The 19,756-nt window shown below is 37.4% G+C and overlaps 1 protein-coding gene across 2 annotated transcripts in view; it reads left to right on the forward strand.

The window, feature by feature from the left end:
- Positions 1-19,756, forward strand: part of fam172a (family with sequence similarity 172 member A) — a 170,259-nt gene that overhangs the window by 111,596 nt on the left and 38,907 nt on the right. For both annotated transcript variants that reach the window (XM_059550153.1, XM_059550154.1), the window contains exon 10: positions 6,051-6,135. In XM_059550153.1, the coding sequence (XP_059406136.1) occupies positions 6,051-6,135 (85 nt within the window). The remainder of the gene's footprint in view (positions 1-6,050; positions 6,136-19,756) is intronic.

Below are 19,756 nucleotides of genomic sequence, written 5' to 3' on the forward strand. Positions count from 1 at the left end.
GTGTGACGTTCAGATTTCCCACTGCCTGTGTCTCCACCGTAGACCTGTCCTTAATCAGGGTTAGAGCCCCATCCCCTTCCATAGTAACGTCCATAGCAATCATGATTTGGACATTATTCAGGTTTGAGATCACTGTTTCTGGCCAGGCAGGCTTCTCTGTAGGGGTTTGTCGGAGGTGATGCTCCGTTCCTTGCACAATCGTGAGCTCTTTCGTGCAGGGGGTGGTAATTCCCCTTCTCCTCCTGAGAGATGAGTGCTGAGAATTGGAGGGATTTTCAGGACGAGAGCGCAGTAGGACAGGTGATGTGGCGATAATGGGTCAGACTAAGGGCATATGAGGGAGAGAGAGAGGGGGAAGGGAAGACACGGGGAAGACAGACATAAACAGAGCAACCTGAAGGAGGATGAGATTCCCTCGGGAAGCAGTGGTATATACTGAAGGGGAAGAAATGGTGAGAGAAAATCTCCTAGGACACAGAGAGAGAAGAGAGAAATAGAGTGGAAAAATATCCGTTGTCCATGAGAATATCTGCAATGGCTGGAATGCTGCAGTGATGGAAAGATAAATGACACAAAAAGTGGAAAATGTAAACACATCATTGTATGTACGAGTTGAGAGAGAAGTAGACCTTACACAGCAGCAAAACAGCAGACATTCAAAAAAAAAAAAAAAACGGAAACTGCATATATTGCATTTTACAGCACCTTTTTGAATCACAAGTCTTAAGAAATGTGAATGATTGGAAGCTAGATAAAAACCTGTGTTGGATCAGAATTTAGTTGGCCAAATTTTGTCTTAAGTAGTCAAACAGTTTTCTGAACAAAGACTTTGAAATTACTAAGTATTGCTGAAATTGTAAGGGTTTGTGAATTACCAGCATGCACTGCAGAATAAATAAATTATGCAGTTACCGGTATAGGATTAATGGTTTTTTTTTTTTTTTGGCAGTGTTGTTTTGTGATGTTGAAGGGTTATTTTGCCCACAAATGAAAATTAATCTGTGGGCAAAATGAGAGATTTTTCTAATAAAACCTGAACCATTTAAAGTCCAGTGAAACAGAGCTTAGAAAATATGAACTGCACTGGCACTGCAAATTGAATCCATATAAATTGACTGGTCTTGTGAAGAGATACTAGTGTTTTTTTTTAAAGATATAATTTTTTTTTTATTTTTTTTTAGGTGAACTATTACTTCAAGATCATTTTACATTTGTTGCTGTTCTTGGGCTTTGTGTCTGATGTCTGTTTACAGCCTTTTAAAACTATATCCCAGATATCTTTGCTTTGTAAGGTGATTATGTCTCAGAAAAAAAAAATAGCTTCGTTAATTTCACATATTAAGCATCCTACATATATTGCTTTGGTGAATATATGGCCCTAATGATGCATTTTACATTTCCTCTTTATAGTGTACTTCTGAGCAATTTGGGCACATAGCAACTTGTTGCTCAAGACACTCGTCTGTCTTGTACAATACAGTTGCAGAGGTGTGATGCACCACATTGCAACCGGGACTGATTGAGCAGAATGCGGCATATTAAAGGGCAGTTAAAGGATAGGAGTCCAGACGCAGAGATGCTTAATAAGTGCAGGTAGGAGAGAGCACTCTCAGTGGGATCCAACACCTGTCTTCCGTTTACCTTCTCTAACTGGGCCATTAGGAAACTGCTTAGAGTCCCACCATGCTCCAGCACCCCATCTCCCAGCCCTGAAGATCCGGGAATACCACAACCATATGGGCCTGATTAATGCTGATTGGCCTCACCGTGGACAATTATCACTCATTTGTGTCTGTTTGTCGTTTTTCATTTTGTTTGGCCTCAGCTGGGATGGGATTTGCGTAAATGGTTTGCACAACGGCTGTACTGAACACTTCTGTCGCAGAGCATTCAAAAACTCTGACATATGATTTTATTTAGTTCAGATGTGAATTGAGAGACATTATTTTTAAACACAAGGTATAGCTATAGTGCAAGAATGTGCAAAACTAGATTTTTTCTATGATGGACTGGTCGTTGGGTTTTCTGGACATATTGGCTGCATACTAAAATTCAAGAAATTGGAAAAACTAAAATCACTGAATTCATTGCTTGTACAGCACGTTGACTAAAATATTAAAAGAATTAGTTCACTCTGAAATGAAAATCCTGTCATCATCAATATTTTGAATAATGTTTTTAACCGTTTTAGACCATACACTGAATGTCAGTGGTGTCCAAGACAACAGCATTAATATAAAAGATAATTACAATTTTCAAAGTAACTTCTACATTGTTCCACAGAAGAAAAAAAGTCATACAGGTTTGGAATAATATGAGGGTGAATAAATGACAACAGAATTTAGTTTTTGATTGAACTATCCTTTTAAACGTGCTTTTCTCTTTATCTACCTTATTTTACAGTACAGATGTAAACAATTTTTGTGCATGTGGGATATTTAAGATTTGGTAAATAACTAAAAAAAATAACAACAGTGCAGTAAACAGTAAAACTATTTGCATCATAAATCAGTATATTTATGATTGTAGTCTCAGCCTCAGAAGTCATGCCCACAGAAAAAACTGGAAACACTTGAGGAGTTTTGAAGTCATCATCTGATTGGTTGAATTCTGCTGAATTTTCGGGAGAAGTGTGTGTCACATTCTGTAATGTTCCGCTTGGAAACAAAGATACTGTTACGCCAAAACCCCCTCATGGAAGAAGAAATCTGTCATGTTTACAACTGCTTACAATGAGTGCTTATCAGGATCAGCTAAACACTGGATTTTCAAAAGTATGTAAAGTTCATGGCATAGTCTCTTTAAAAAATGTCTCTTTTAAAGTAAGAGTTGTACACATCAGTATGTTATTGTGAGGACAGTTCCACACCCCTTGACATAAGTCAGCACAAAATGAAAGATGATTGGTTGCTTTACCTGTCAATCATATGGGCTCTTGGGCAGTCCTTATCCACTCAAAGCAGCCAAGGTTTCCAGACATTCATATGTATTTGTTTATTTCCAATTTGTCTAATTAATTCTTGGTTTTTACTTGTGTTATAGGGCACTTAAATGCTTTATTAGCTAAAGGGCCATATTATGAGGATGTATATGGATTAAATTGTCATTTTATGCTATTCAAGGCAAACACAAGCCATCAGATTTCACAAAAAGATTGGAACACTTCCAAAAGCTCAACCCAGCTCCTCTATCCCAAAAAATCCTTCCACCATTCTTGGTTTTTTTATCTGTTCTTTTAAAGCTATGTCATCCTCTTACATAGTGGCCTTGGCCTTCTGTTTCATCTAAAACTCATCCTGGTGCATCAGCCAGCTCTGACAAATCTGTTGAAGCCTCTTCCCACCCCCCCGCCTCTTTGCCACTCACTCTGGCTGGGACTCCGGTCTTTGAAATTCCTGCCCTTGCTTCCAGCCCAGCTGACATCTTTCTCCAGACGGCATGAATTAAGATGGTACAATAAGACACTTGATGCAGCAGTCAGGGAGCGCTCCTCTCACTGGCCCGGCTCCATGGTGCACAACTAGGGCAGCAGGAATTCTAAAAATACACAATGCATGCCTGTTCATTCCAATGGCAGTTGTCTTCTCCCCCAACCCAGGCACGCAGGCGATTGACAGGATTAAGAGAGGAGAATAAAGACAAGAGAAATGAGAGGAGAACTCCAAGGCCATGGCACAGGGCTTTTTGACTCTCAGTGCCATGCAGCATGTAAGGAGAGGGATGTCTATGTATTGCAGTAATAGTTGAGCTTGAAAAGAATTGTTTTTGATATTGTTCATTTGTATTGTTATTACATGTATGTATGCATGTAATTTATATATATATATATATATATATATATATATGTTTGTGTGTGTGTGTATATATACAGTACAGACCAAAAGTTTGGAAACATTACTATTTTTAATGTTTTTGAAAGAAGTTTCTTCTGTTCATCAAGCCTGCATTTATTTGATCAAAAATACAGAAAAAAACAGTAATATTGTGAAATATTATTACAACTTAAAATAATAGTTTTCTATTTGAATATACTTAAAAAAAAAAAAAAATTTATTCCTGTGATGCAAAGCTAAATTTTCAGCATCATTACTCCAGCCTTCAGTGTCACATGTAACATCCAGTCTATCACATGATCATTTAGAAATCATTCTAATATTCTGATTTATCATGAGTGTTGGAAACAGTTCTGCTGTCTAATATATTTGAGGAATAAAAGGTTAAAAGGAACTGCATTTATTTAAAAAAAAAAAATTCTAATATATATTCTAATAATAGATGTTCTTTACTATCACTTTTTATCAATTTAACACATCCTTGCTGAATAAAAGTATTGATTTTATTTTAAAAAAAAAGAAAGAAAAAAAAATTACTAACCAGTAGTGTATATTGTTATTACAAAATATTTATATTTTAAAAACATAGCTTCTTTTTTTTTTTTTTTTTTTTTTTTTTTTATTCATCAAAGTATCCTAAAAAATATTAAGCAGCAGAACTGTTTCCAACTTTGATAATGAATCATCATATTAGAATAATTTCTAAAGGATCATGTGATAATGATCCTAAAAATTCAGCTTTGCATCACAGAAATAAATGATAATTTAAAGTATAATAAATTTGAAAACAATTATTTTAAATTGTAATAATATATCACAATATTGCATTTTTTCTATATTTTTGATCAAATAAATGCAGGCTTGATGAGCAGAAGAAACTTCTTTCAAAACATTAAAAATAGTAATGTTTCCAAACTGTTGGTCTGTACTGTATATATATATATAACAAAAACAACAGCAAACAATGTTGAATCTTACATTTTTCCATTGCAGCCTGTAATTTTGTAATTTATAATAAAGGCTTTTGTATTTTTTACAAAAATATATATTTCTAATAACCATTTTTTTCATAGCAAGCCTTGTTGCTTATTACTGTATTAAAGAGTGTCTTTATTTGTGCATCTCAGTTTCCTGTTGAGAGTATTTGCTTTATTGTTAATGTTTACACTTCTGTCATCCACTGGATGTCTTATCTGAACTCTAGATCGCTAACATAATTGTTACTGCCACTACAGCCCCAGACTTCAGAATGCTGTTGTTCCTTGAATTGATTTATCATTATACACATTATTATGAGTTAACCAAAGATGCCATAGCCAAAAAGATTTATGGAATTAAAAATAAAATTCCTGTGCTTCCCAATATATACCCCTTCCCTGTTGGCCAAACACACACACATACAGGGTCTCTTTTGGGTGGGAGTTTGGTGACCCCTGGGGTGACACAGAGCTCAGAGGTGAAGGAGGTTGACAGGCTGAGGTGTGATGTGACCTGGGGCTCTGTCATGTGTGTGCTTATGTATGCGAGTGTCTTTTGTGAGGTATCTGGGGTGGTGGAATCGTCCCTCTCTGCTCTGTCAGGGGAGGTTGTCTTGGGAGTTGGTTGAGGGTTAGAAAGCATTGTGTTTGTGGGTATCTGTCTGTCTTTCTGTCCAATTCTTTCTGTGTTTGTGTGGACGGGTGGGTCGCAGTCCCCTCGGAAGTGGTAATGGCTGACAGTGCTATGTCTGTGAAAGTAAACAACATTAGATAAGCTGCGCTTCACAAGGACGCCAGCTGCAATACGCTAATCTCACTTGAATTTCTCAATCTTATATTCAGCATGTTTTATCTTATCTCCAGACCCCGCTTTTCCATGCATGCCTTTGTAGCTTTTTTTTCAACTCTGTACCCCATCTAAACAGTACAATCGTTTCCATAATACACGTTCTGCCAGTATGCACTTAGTGAAAACATTCAGTACATTATTAACTTGAGGGTATGATGAGTTTCTCAACCAAACATGCCTAATTAAACCTGTTTTAGCTGAAGACAAACACTCAGGGGCTTGGATGATGGCATTGGGAGCTTTGGCAAGGTCACTAGGCCAAGAAAACACTCCTACGAGGGCCACCAACATTCTTGCCCAACAAAAACTGTCAAAAATGTCAATGTGACATGTCTTTAAGGTACCTATTTGCTTACTCCTGTCTCCTTCCCCCTTTTTTTCTTCTCTCAGCACTGCTGTAACTGGGTGTCAAGTCCTGAGCCCCTGGATACTCTGGTGGACCCCATGCTTAACGATTGCCCTCGTGTTTCAGCAGGTAAGCAACCATATCTACACACCAATCCATATTTTGCATCTTTTACCCTTTACTCACTGGTAACCAAGTCTGTTTGTAGGACAAAGGTGTCCAATCCTGTTTCGAGAGGGCCTTTATCTTGCAGAGTTTTGCTTAGATCCTAATTAACGGACTTCAACATGCTAATAGCCGATTTTCCACTGTGCTTTAAATGCAATCCCATCATTTCACCAACAAAGAGAAGTCATCAGAAAACTAATAAGAAATAAGTCCCGGGAACTAGCGCGATCACAAAACGAACATGATAAAATGGGCTGTTTGTTTGCTTCGTTAAATATTTAAATCCAAACGCATCTATGTTTTACTATAATAAGTGAAATATTGATCATAATGAATTAATTTATCAGGATTAAAAATTAGTCACACAGAAATAAAGTTTTATGAACATACTGCTTATTCAGTTGAGTCTGTTTCTGTTTAATTGTAGTCACAGTAGCCTATGTACATCACATTTAGGAAGAATTATCATTTCTATATTTTATAAAAGCTCCCGAACAAAAAACATTATTATATTTTTATGACATAGGCTACGTAAACAGAGCTAAACTCTCGGGACGAGACTTATGACAGATAAAATATATTACTAAAGAAATACAGGATTGTGATAGAGAATAAGAAGCTGACGTCTGATTTGAAATCACTTGATTTGATTTGATTCAAGTGGTATCATTTACCATGTTTACTATGGTAATGTCTTTTACATCGCTTCTAAATATTTATGCCTTGTATGGTGATTAAAATCCTCATCGAAACAAGTTATTTCAAACACTCACTGCTGACTGAAAGTGAGTTTTGAGCTAAACTTATTTTTTACGTTTTTAATGCTGGTGTTATAGGTATATATAGCTTTATGAAATTATCCGTGGCGCTGACACTCTCCAGACGCGGAGAAACTCAGACTTTGTTCATAACCCCTCCTCTAACCCCAGCTGGCCTGCTTTGGCCCAAGGTTTTCTTCGGGCCAAAAAACCCTGGCCGTTGACCCAGAGGAAGCACCGACAAGGCACGATCAAGCACCGGAAGTGTCAGTGGAAACTCGACTGGCCCTGGCACGCACTAGCACACCCACTTTTGGTCCGACAGTGGAAACGCGGTTAATGAAGGTCTTCAAGATTACTACAAACTTCCAGGCATGTTGGGGCAGGTTGAAGCTAAAGTCTGCAGGATATTGGCCTTCCAGAAGTAGGATTGGACACCCCTGCTGTAGGATAGACTATAATAGCACTTGCATGAAAGGGAAAGCTTGCCAAATCAAGCTTTTCCTTTATTACAATAACACCCTATAGATGGAATTGAACATCATTTGTTGTATTTATTTACAGTTGGCTGATGTCTATCCGTACCACATTTGGTTAGTTTTAAACTTTGTGTTCAGAAGCTATCCAATAGTCAATGTGTACCATTCCCAAAAAATTGTGATTTTGTTCATATTCAAAGTAATGTGAAAGATGGTGTTTAAGAGTTAGCTTTTTCTTTTTTCTTTATTGTTTATTTATTCATTTTTTGGTATTTAATTAGTGCTGTTAGATCCCCTTAAAAGCACCATTGTTATAGCCAAACACATTTGATTATGTTTCATCTTGCAGCACTGTTTTCCAACTTTTAAAATGTGTCTTGAGACCTTCTTTCTAATCCATGAATGTTGGAATGTGTCATATGTAAAAAAATCTCCCTACAAAAAAATATTTATCTAGGTCAGGTACATTTAAAACTAGTCTAAATTAATTGGTCTGCATAAATATGCAATGCTTCCTTAAAACAGTTAAATTGAGTTAGTTGCATGCCACATTGTTGTAGGTATCTACTGATCCACAAATGATAAATATGAGGAATGTGATATCTGATCTGGTAGATGGCGCTCATTATAAAGTGATTGAATTATACTGTAAAGGCCACAACCTTTTGAAATCCTAGTTCTTGCTTTTTTATTAAAATGTGAATATTTTAATCATGCATCAGTGTTTTTAAATAGTTTAGTTTGTCCTTCTTGCCTTGGTAGATTTTAGTATTAAGAGTCATGTCCTCAATTCCAGATTACATCTATAATCTATAATCCAGAGCAGGGAGATGATAAGGTTCACCTGTTATAAAATGTTATTTGATATTTTCACTCGTGCTTTTGTAGAGAGTACAATACTTCCCTGATTTGACTGTAATCTGGATTTGGGGTGAGAGTGGGTTGGGTATTATCCAAGTGAACCATCATTGAACTATGTGGGCTTTTGTGTTTGTGCATGACATTGGTTCTTATTTAAAATTTTTACGCATCTCCTGCTTTTATAGAGTGTGATGCAATCTTTTATGGATCTTGTTTTGAGTGTCCCTACAGTTATTACTCTTCCCCAGATCACTGCAGTCATACTCCGTTATGGTTATGAGTAGTGCAATGTAAAATCATCATAAAATAATGCAAATATTTTGTCAAAGATTTATCTCTTTGACCAATTAATTGGGGTTTGATGGTTTAATTTTCAAACTGCAGTGCTAGAAGAGTTAGTGATTTGATTCTCACATTTTGGTCATTACATTTTTATGATTTATATATTATTATTACTTATTAGACTCAATTTAATAGCAAACCAAAGACATCAGCATTATTACATTGACTGACATTTGACTATTGTCAGTATATTTGATTAACTATTATTTTTTATTAATACACAAAATATTTGATTTTAATTAATCCTCATTAAATACATTTTTATTTTTTATTAAGAAAATAATTAGCATGTTTAAGATGTTTATCTATGAACACCACTGGCTGGTCCTCACAGTTAAGCTGATTTGAGGGTTTTTTGTGTCATTCCCACACACAGTCTTTTTTACACGGTGTGTGGCTATGTTTTCATGATAGCTATGCTGATTTTACTTGTGCGGGTGTGTGATGGCAAGACAGAGCAGCTTGTCAGTTACACTTAATCATCTATGAAGCCATGCAGGTACCGACTTACCATGCTGGTATTTTGTATGCTCGTGTATGTGGATATTATTATTATAAAGGTTTTCTGACGTCTCTGTTTTTTTGTTCCCAATGTGATAAAACTTGGAGCCTCTTTCCACCCGCCTGGATTTTTCCCTTTATTTTTTGTCCTTTTTTTCCCCTTTTCCCCCTCTGAAAGGAAAGGAATCTTCAGTGGAAGGTCAGTGAGCCTCAGCATTGGCAGAGCTCAGGGAGACTGGCAGCATTTTATCAGTTAGCAACACACTAAAGCCAGTTGAAATATGCAGATAAACTGGAACAAATCTCCTGAAAAGCCCCCTGGTCCGCCAGCACTCGGTAAGGGGAGTTGAGCCTTATGCCCACACTGACCCACAGTCAGACGCTCTAGGTGCTGAAGCCAATTGCCAGCACAACTGAACTGAACAGTAGAGGAAGCCTAGACTAGCATTTGGATGGATTACAAACAGAAACAATGCCAATGTCAGGCTACAGTCTCTGTGTGTGTGTGTGTGTGTGTGTGTGTGTGTGTGTGTGTGTGTGTGTGTGTGTGTGTGTGTGTGTGTGTGTGTGTGTGTGTGTGTGTGTGTGTGTGTGTGTGTGTGTGTGTGTGTGTGTGTGTGTGTGTGTGTGTGTGTGTGTGTGTGTGTGTGTGTGTGTGTGTGTGTGTGTGTGTGTGTGTGTGTGTGTGTGTGTGTGTGTGTGTGTGTGTGTGTGTGTGTGTGTGTGTGTGTGTGTGTGTGTGTGTGTGTGTGTGTGTGTGTGTGTGTGTGTGTGTGTGTGTGTGTGTGTGTGTGTGTGTGTGTGTGTGTGTGTGTGTGTGTGTGTGTGTGTGTGTGTGTGTGTGTGTGTGTGTGTGTGTGTGTGTGTGTGTGTGTGTGTGTGTGTGTGTGTGTGTGTGTGTGTGTGTGTGTGTGTGTGTGTGTGTGTGTGTGTGTGTGTGTGTGTGTGTGTGTGTGTGTGTGTGTGTGTGTGTGTGTGTGTGTGTGTGTGTGTGTGTGTGTGTGTGTGTGTGTGTGTGTGTGTGTGTGTGTGTGTGTGTGTGTGTGTGTGTGTGTGTGTGTGTGTGTGTGTGTGTGTGTGTGTGTGTGTGTGTGTGTGTGTGTGTGTGTGTGTGTGTGTGTGTGTGTGTGTGTGTGTGTGTGTGTGTGTGTGTGTGTGTGTGTGTGTAACATGATATTATTTTAAATGGGCGGTCACGCCAGACTTTTCTGTTTCATTCACCTCTATTCATAAGTGCACAATACCAAGAGAGTGGATATGTAAGGATACGCAAAGAATTATTTTCTCATGCTGCGTGCAAGTTCAAGTTCAGTGAACACACTGACCTGACAAATTCTTGTAGTAAAAAGATTATATGAACATTATAAACATATTGGCTGAGGATCAAACATGGATTAAATGCTCATTTTGCTTCGCATGAGATTAGGTTTAGAAGAATATTACATTTAATTAAAAAATAAACAGTAATAAACAGTTGGCTTGTATAGTTGCATGAGTAGATGGTTTAATTTACAATTTATATGTATTAGTGCAATTACAGTATATATAACAATATGTTTATTCATATATTTGTGATTTAAGTAAGATCAATTATAATGTAATGGCTGATACATTTAGATACAAATGTGAGATCAAATTTTGTTGCTTATATACTTTTCAGTGTCTAAAATAATTTGTTGTTTAAAGTTGTGTGCTCCTTATTCGAAAAAAAAAGTTAACCTCATTCCTTCATTAATGAGCCTTGAAAAATCTCACACATTAACATCACACTCAGATCTAACACGTGCTGTGACACCTTAGCTCCTCGAGTATGTGGTAGTTATATCTCTGAAACCCCTGATCACTCGCAGCTTTGCTTCATGCCATTCCCATTATATGCAAGCGTTAGAAACACAGGCTCTCTTTTGCTTTACCTGGGTTAAAATGAGATTACTCATTGCTAGAACTGATCATTAATTACAAGGAGAACAGTGTCCAGTGTGTAAACAGTGATTAATTGTTAACAAAAGTTAGTTAATGCATACCTGAACTGTAATTACCTGTTCTGCACCACTATAAGAATCCCAACACAGGTGGGTAATTAACCCTAATTGCATTTACAATGAGAGGATCACAAGAGCAGAGAATAACTTTGTTAAAAAAATAAGCCTCCTTTGATGTAGGACTAGATATTTGTCAGTTGATTTATTCACATCTTTTTTTTTTCTTTTTTTTTTTTGTCTCATTATGTCTTTTTGTCTTTTTCACCTTTTCATGGTTGTAAGCAGAGTTCTTTTCATATCAGCTTTGTTTCAACTGAGCAAGACCCTGAAACAAAGTAAAGCAATTTTAATAGGATGTAGTTGCATGTATTACAAGAGGGGGAAAAAAGTAATATTTTTACATTCTATGAATTGTTCTCCTAAAACGTTCTAATAAAGATGTGTTAGACTGAATCTGTTGGCATGCAGGCATCTGGCCCATTTGTGTAAGTTCACTGGTGCATATTGCTGAAGTATACAATGTCACTGGTCCATGTATTTTGCTCAATGGAGAGGCACTGGCGCATGTTGCATTCAGTCTATAGACTTGCTTTATTCAGTGGTCCAAAGGGCCCAGTGTCTCACTGTCATTGAATGCCTGTGACCATGTACCCCTGATGCAGCAAAATCCACTTGTTTGATCTTCCATTGTGGATGACAGATCTTCACTTAGTTGTACTTTTCCACCCTCCTTTCAAGTGGATGATGGTGCTGGTCCAGGCTCCCAGGATGAACTTGAACTTTGTGACCTTTTTTTATTATTTTGTTCAGCACATTTTGTGTCTTATAAAAGTGATAAGTGACAATTATTTGAATATTTTTTGGGGCAACCCATTTATTTTGATCTTGAAAATATGTAGTTTTTTGCAAAACTGGATCTGAACATTCCTTATTTTAATATTATACCTATTTAATAACTAGTGATTTGTCATAAACAATTTTGTTCAATTGACTTGTTTTTTCTTTTTTTTTTTCTTTTTTTTTTTTTTGTGGAAAGATGTAGTTTAAAAAAATATCTTTTAACACTTGACTAATCTTGTTTTATTTACAACTTCAAAAAACTGTGTGTGTATATATATATATATATGTAAATAGGATAAATGTTTTGGATAAATATGCACACATTTTTTTATAAGCACTTTAATTATTTTGTTATAGCTATTTGAGATTAAATCTATTTATTTTCATTTCAACAAAGTTGTAAAATTGAATATAGCTTAACACAGAAAATACTATTTTTAAGGCTATTTTTTACCACACTAAAAACATGTTAACATTGCCATACTTTTGAAGCGCTGAGTATTTTAACATTTACAGTACAAATTCACTTTCATTATAAGTCTCTTATAATGATCTTATATATAGAAAGTGAATGTATATATTCCATTTAAATCAATATGCTCTTTCTATTTGTATGTAGACAAATATGGAGAGCTGTTGTCTTTCACCTTATTTTTATTCTTATTTTTTTTTACAGAGAACCCATGGGTAAAGTATCAAATTGTTATCAATATATATTGACACTTTATCACAGTGCAGTGATTCCCTGTGTTTCCTTTTTCTGAATATCATGATCTTTTTGGAGAAGGTGGAATGAAAGTTTGATGGCATTTTTGTGCAGTCGGCTATAATTTCTCACTGCTGCTCTCCCTTGTTGGGGATCAGAAGACACGGCCTTCATTTTCTATTCCTCTTTAAAAACGAGATGGAGCCTAAACATCTTTGATCCGTGTGCTTCTCGGGATGAGTGGCAGGGCCTGACCCACTTGGCTCTTGGCTTTATGTAATGAGTTCTCCGATTAAAGAGCACCATGCAGGAACATTGTGCTGTATAAGGAGTTCTATGTCATCTCATCCCACACTCACTGTTTGCCTGTCTGTTTCTTTCCTATGCCCTCTGATGGGATCTCATTCATTAGGAAAGATCTGGAGTTGTTGTATGAAATATGCATGCACAATTTGGTCAAAACTAATTTTGTGGTTGCATTTTGAATTGTTATATGACACATTTCACTCTACAATCGTGGCCAAAAGTTTTGAGAATTACATAAATATTGGATATTGGAAAAGTTGCTGCTTAAGTTTTTATAATAGCAATTTGCATATACTCCAGAATGTTATGAAGAGTGATCAGATGAATTGTATAGTCCTTCTTTGCCATGAAAATTAACTTAATCCCGAAAAAACCTTTCCACTGCATTTCATTGCTGTCATTAAAGGACCTGCTGAGATCATTTCAGTAATCGTCTTGTTAACTCAGGTGAGAATGTTGACGAGCACAAGGCTGGAGATCATTATGTCAGGCTGATTGGGTTAGAATGGCAGACTTGACATGTTAAAAGGAGGGTGATGCTTGAAATCATTGTTCTTCCATTGTTAACCATGGTGACCTGCAAAGAAACATTCATTGCGTTGCATAGAAATGGCTTCACAGGCAAGAATATGGCTACTAAGATTGCACCTAAATCAACAATTTATATGATCATCAAGAACTTCAAGGAAAGAGGTTCAATTCTTGTAAAGAAGGCTTCAGGGCATCCAAGAAAGTCCAGCAAGCGCCAGGATCGTCTCCTAAAGAGGATTCAGCTGCGGGATCGGAGTGCCACCAGTGCAGAGCTTGCTCAGGAATGGCAGCAGGCAGGTGTGAGCGCATCTGCACGCACAGTGAGGCAAAGACATCTGGAAGATGGCCTGGTGTCAAAAAGGGCAGCAAAGAAGCCACTTCTCTCCAAAAAAACATCAGGGACAGATTGATCTTCTGTAGAAAGTATAGTGAATGGACTGCTGAGGACTGGGGCAAAGTCATATTCTCCGATGAAGCCCCTTTCCGATTGTTTGGGGCATCTGGAAAAAGGCTTGTCCGGAGAAGAAAAGGTAAGCGCTACCATCATTCCTGTGTCATGCCAACAGTAAAGCATCCTGACACCATTCATGTGTGGGGTTGCTTCTCATCCAAGGGAGTGGGCTCACTCACAATTCTGCCCAAAAACACAGCCATGAATAAAGAATGGTACCAAAACACCCTCCAACAGCAACTTCTTCCAACAATCCAACAACAGTTTGGTGAAGAACAATGCATTTTCCAGCACGATGGAGCACCGTGCCATAAGGCAAAAGGGATAACTAAGTGGCTCGGGGACCAGAATGTTGAAATTTTGGGTCCATGGCCTGGAAACTCCCCAGATCTTAATCCCATTGATAACTTGTGGTCAATCCTCAAGAGGCGAGTGGACAAACAAAAACCCACTAATTCTGACAAACTCCAAGAAGTGATTATGAAAGAGTGGGTTGCTATCAGTCAGGATTTGGCCCAGAAGTTGATTGAGAGCATGCCCAGTCGAATTGCAGAGGTCCTGAAAAAGAAGGGCCAACACTGCAAATACTGACTCTTTGCATAAATGTCATGTAATTGTCGATAAAAGCCTTTGAAACGTATGAAGTGCTTGTAATTATATTTCAGTACATCACAGAAACAACTGAAACAAAGATCTAAAAGCAGTTTAGCAGCAAACTTTTTGAAAACTAATATTTATGTAATTCTCAAAACTTTTGGCCACGACTGTAGATGTCAAGGCTAAAAGCAGCTGCTCACATTGTACCTGGAGTTAAAAGTTTCTCTCTCTGTTTATTGGGCAGAAAATTGAAGTAACAATTCTCAAGTTTAAAATCTGGTGAAATGCTGTAAACACCTTATTCACACAATCAACACGTCCTGGTGTCATCGTGTAACATTAGATTTGTGCGATAACTTGTAGTGGCCAAAAGTGACCCAAACCTCCTGAGGCATAAACTTTGTTTACATGTAGGGAACTGCTGAAGACATTGTATCAAGAGCCTAACAGACCTACTCCTTCATGCTACATTTTTATTAAACAAGTCACATGATTTTGCATACTAGGCCATATTGTAGATTCAGCTGTAGTTAGAAAGGAGATGTGTTTGAGTTGGAAAGGCAACAATTAAAGAGGTTGGTGCATCTGTCTTCTTTAACACTGCTTGGTGGATAAACAAGCATATCTGTATATGTTGAACTTAAGTCTTAGTTTAAGTACTTGATTGGCAAAATGTCATCCACCTGGCTTTGATAGTCTCTGCTTGTTTGAATTCAGTTAATGTCAGAGTTTGATAGATTCTATGAAATCACACAGCAGGTTTATTTGATCCCAATCATCAGCTCTCTATGTTTTTCACTGTTATGAGGTCAGCACCCACCAGATCAGAGTCAGTTAGCATTGACCAGCCTCTTCCGACCAGTCAATATCTGTGATCTTTTATGTTAAAGATTAATTCATCAGAGATTTGAATCAGCATATGCCTTTGTTCTTTACGTTTAGAATTTAGAGCAAAAAAGCTCTTCGACTGTAAGCTGTGAATGGCGTGTTCACTTCCCTTTCAGGGCAGAAATCAATATGCTGTGCGTGTGTCCCTGTGGAAGAATGGAAGACACATTTTCTTTCATTGTGTGTGTGGCATAGTGTACTATCATAATGAGTCTATAGGGTAGACTCATTTCATCCAGACTATTGTGATTGAAGCCTTAGCTGTCGGAGGTAAAAAAGCTTTTGCTGTCCTTTAACATTCCCAGCCTTTTCATTTACAACAAGCCTGCTCTTGGGTGTTTATTTATGCAGTTATACATTTTACAAAATGGGAACTAGTTGCTGGGCCTTATGGGTCAGGTTGGACATGTTAGTTTTCTAATATTTCTCATATTTTCACAAAATGTACAGCGCTTATATCTCACATTCTTTCTAGTGCAGTATTGCATTCGTCATATAACTTGCACATTTTTACATCTAAAAATGATTTGCAACACTGTAAAAGGCTTGATTTGTAGCAAAACGTTATACTGTATGTAAGAACTGTAAAGCAAGACGTGTTTGGACTATTAAAAGCATAGTCCTAAATCTCTAATTAAAACATTAATGGTGCTATTTGCAAAAATTATCCTGCACTTCTGGTTCTAAATTAAAATTTTTGACAGCTTTGCATTTGTGTTATTCATTTTACTTGTGAAATTATAGTCTTAAAGTTGCATACATTCAGTCTAATAGAATATATTGAGCTGCAGATTTTCTTTCTTTGTAGTTCAAGCTGTGATTGTGATCTCATAAATTCACTTTCAACACATATTAGATCATCCAAACTGATTCATAATCATGATTCATGATTCCTATGTAATAAACAGTGAGAAGTCTGTTTCCTATCCTCACATTCCATCTAGGTTTTATTCATCATGACTTAAAGTGTGGGATGAGCTGGTGCAAACTGACAAGAGTTCAGCTGGGTTCAATGAAAAATGGACCGAAGTTCTGCAACCTCAACTGTTTTATAATCACATTATCATCCCAGACTTGACCATGAGGCCTTCTGGGTATTACCACATATTAGAGGCCAGCATTTGCCGCCCTACTGTTAACTACTGTTTTTGAGATTCTGGGTGAGGGTAAGTACTATACTAGAATTTGATTTAGCTTCATAGTAAATCTTTTCTTTCTCTCACTTTGATTCTGTTTTTGTATCGTCATGAGTATGCCATTTGTGAACCGTAGTTTTGTTTCTATTGCTGATTAAACATTTGTATCTTTAAGCACTTTCAAGCATGTCAGGCAATAGTAGATGAGTTCATTTCAAAATGAACTGTAAACAGATAGCACCATAATTGTTTGTTCTTCTTTTGTTGTTGTTTTTCCCCCATCATCACATCTTTCTTTTTATAGAAATGGAATGTGAATTACTGATACATAAAAATATTGAGTAAATGAATAGAAAACTCAGTTAGTGACCACACTTTTGTTTAAACCTGTCTTTCCTGTTAAACCCAAGCTTCTTAACAACACAGTTAACATCCTGTTGACCACCATACATTGTCATGAAGTCAGACAGAGGGCAGCGACAGATTAGGAGCTGGGGACATGGATCTCATTGAGCCATATGGTGCATCCTATAGCTAAAGCAGAGGATTAAACCTGGACCCTTAACCCTGCAGATGGACGGCAATCACGCAGCTCCATTAGTTCTGAGCTCTAGCATTTTGTTGATGTATAAATGCTGTATTTCAGCAGAAATTCAGGTACCTGATCCTAGATTTCTTTTTGCTTTGAAATGCAAAGAGACAACCCTGTGCCCCTTCAGTGAACTCGTGGTGGGTTAATCAGGATCAGACCCAATGATAAAATTGTTTCCTAGGTTTTTCCTTAGGATTTGTTGCTAGTTACTCGCAGAGCTGTGAGATACTATAGATAGCATTAGTGTTCAAGCTATGGCTTGAGGGAAAGGATTAAGAGTATTTCTTTACAGCACTGAACCTGTTACACGTGAAAACAAACACACCAATGGAAACAAAAGGGCGAGTGAAATGGAGGAGAAAAAGAAAACTACACTGGACAGCCAATTACTTACTCAATACATTTTGCTGCTTTGACATGGGGTTGCTTGGTTATTGTCTCACGGTGCACATTAGCAAATATTAATTTCCTGCAATGCATACAAACTAGTATTTCTTAGTAGCAATTTAAAGGGGCCGTTCACCCCAAATTTTTAATTTTGTTATCATTTGATCACTTTTATGTCATCCCATGTATGACAATGTTTCTTCTGTGGGATGCAAAAGTAGATATTTTGAACAATGTACTTGTCGCCCTTTTCCATGCAGTTTCATCTAAAGTTTTCAAGCTTCAAAAAGTATTTTGTAGCCCCATAGTTGTCCATTTGAATATATCTCAAGTCTTCTGAAGCCATACAATAACTTTGCGTAGAAAAATCAAACCAAAATTTGTACAGTAGCAGCAGGACTTCTCCAGTCATTTTCTCTGCTTAAACACCCCACCCCTTTTTAACAACCAACTGCAAGCTTGTATTCAGATCTTTCAACAACCAACAGACAGAACCAAATCCCCACTTATTTTTTATTTTTTTTATTTTTTTCAAGAATATGTTTCACTTGGATAATAAGTAAGAAAAGATGTGTCGATTTGAGTGAACAGGGCCCGGTTCCCCAAAACGTTCTTATCGCTAAGTAGTTCTTAACCTATTCCTTAACCTCTCTCTTAACCTTATGGCACGGTTCCCGACACGTTCGTACGCTAAGTATATCTTCTGTAAGTCACACTTTCGTAAGGTTGGTCTGGACCATTCGTAGCTCTCTCTTAGCGTTATTTGAGCTCATGACGCTACTGTACAGCAGTCTTTAGAAACCAGCGCAGCGAAGTACAAGTCAAACTATGGTATGTTGACAATTTTGTGGCTCAACAATGATTTTCTGTTATTTTTTAAGACTCATAATAAATTATGTTCGCAATGGATACAGGCCTATTTATGAAGTTGACTTTATGTGGTTACAGAACTAATAAGGTGGTAATTAGCCTAGGCTTTTTCGTAATGTAATTAAAGCGAATTGGCAATCATTTTTTTGATAATTAAAATCTGGCAAACAATTTGGCTCTAAATGGCTAAGATCTTTAATTGGGTAAGCATGGTGGTGTCCAGTAAGCGACCAACTATGGCAGCGATCCAACATGTCCTTGTATTGAATCAAAGACAGAGCCGGACTCGGAGCCGTTTAGTCCATGTCAGTTTTTTTATTCGGCAAAACTTAAGCCCTTTTGACATTTTGCCTGACGTGGCTATATTAAAAAAAATCCCCTCCCAAGACAACTCATTGTGGAGCAGCTGGACCTTCCCAGACCTGCGCTGGCCAGGCTAACGCGGCGGAATTCTGCTTTAAGCCCTGAAGCCCAGCGCTACTTTTTATTTTTATTTATTTATTTATTTTTGCCGGGGATTGCATCCTGGTGGATGGCACTCATCCCTATCGCCAATCCATCAGTGATTGATCAGGCGTAGGCTACTTATCGCGAAAGGAAGACGCGGCCATAAATGTGCAGGTTATAGTGGACCATAGGGGTGTGATATCTGACCTGGTGGCAAGGTCCAGCAACACTTCAAGTTCCTCTGACGAGAGGCTTGGTGCCCTTTTTTACGTTGCTTCCCCAGCATATTTTGTATCTAACTCTCTCTCTCTCTCTCTCTCTCTCTGTTCATTGTAGATAGGTTGCTTTTTATTAAAAACATAAACCAATTGCAATCAATACCGCATTAAACAGAAGTAACTGCAGCTGCTTGCCAATCAATTACCTTGCCATTAATATAAAAGTGTATTATATAATTTTTATAAGTCGTTAAACCCATGTCAAGAAGCGGCACAACGGGATGGATGATTAGCGAGGGATACCCGGTTTGTCTTACCGTCACAACATATCGTGTGAACATTACTGACCCTTTGATAATTTAATTTATAGTCTATATTTTACTGATAACTTAAACTATGTTAAAATAAATGTTACTGTAATAATTTGAGGAATGTTTCATTTGCATAGAACGTGTTGTCTTTCTTAACGCTGTATTGCACCTTCGCGTAAAGTGGAAAATCGATTCATGAGCAATCGATGCCAACTAATTCAGCACCCTCACTCGGGACAGCGCTCTTGTAACGTCGGACGTAAGAGGCAGCGTGCTAAGAAGCTTCCTAAGGGACACTTCGGGGAACACACTTAGAAACATCAACAACTTTGGTAAGATATACCTTTCGATGTCTTCTTAGCGCGCTAAGAGTGAACGT

This window comes from Carassius carassius, chromosome 5 (genome assembly GCF_963082965.1).
Source record: "Carassius carassius chromosome 5, fCarCar2.1, whole genome shotgun sequence".
Lineage (NCBI taxonomy): Eukaryota > Metazoa > Chordata > Actinopteri > Cypriniformes > Cyprinidae > Carassius > Carassius carassius.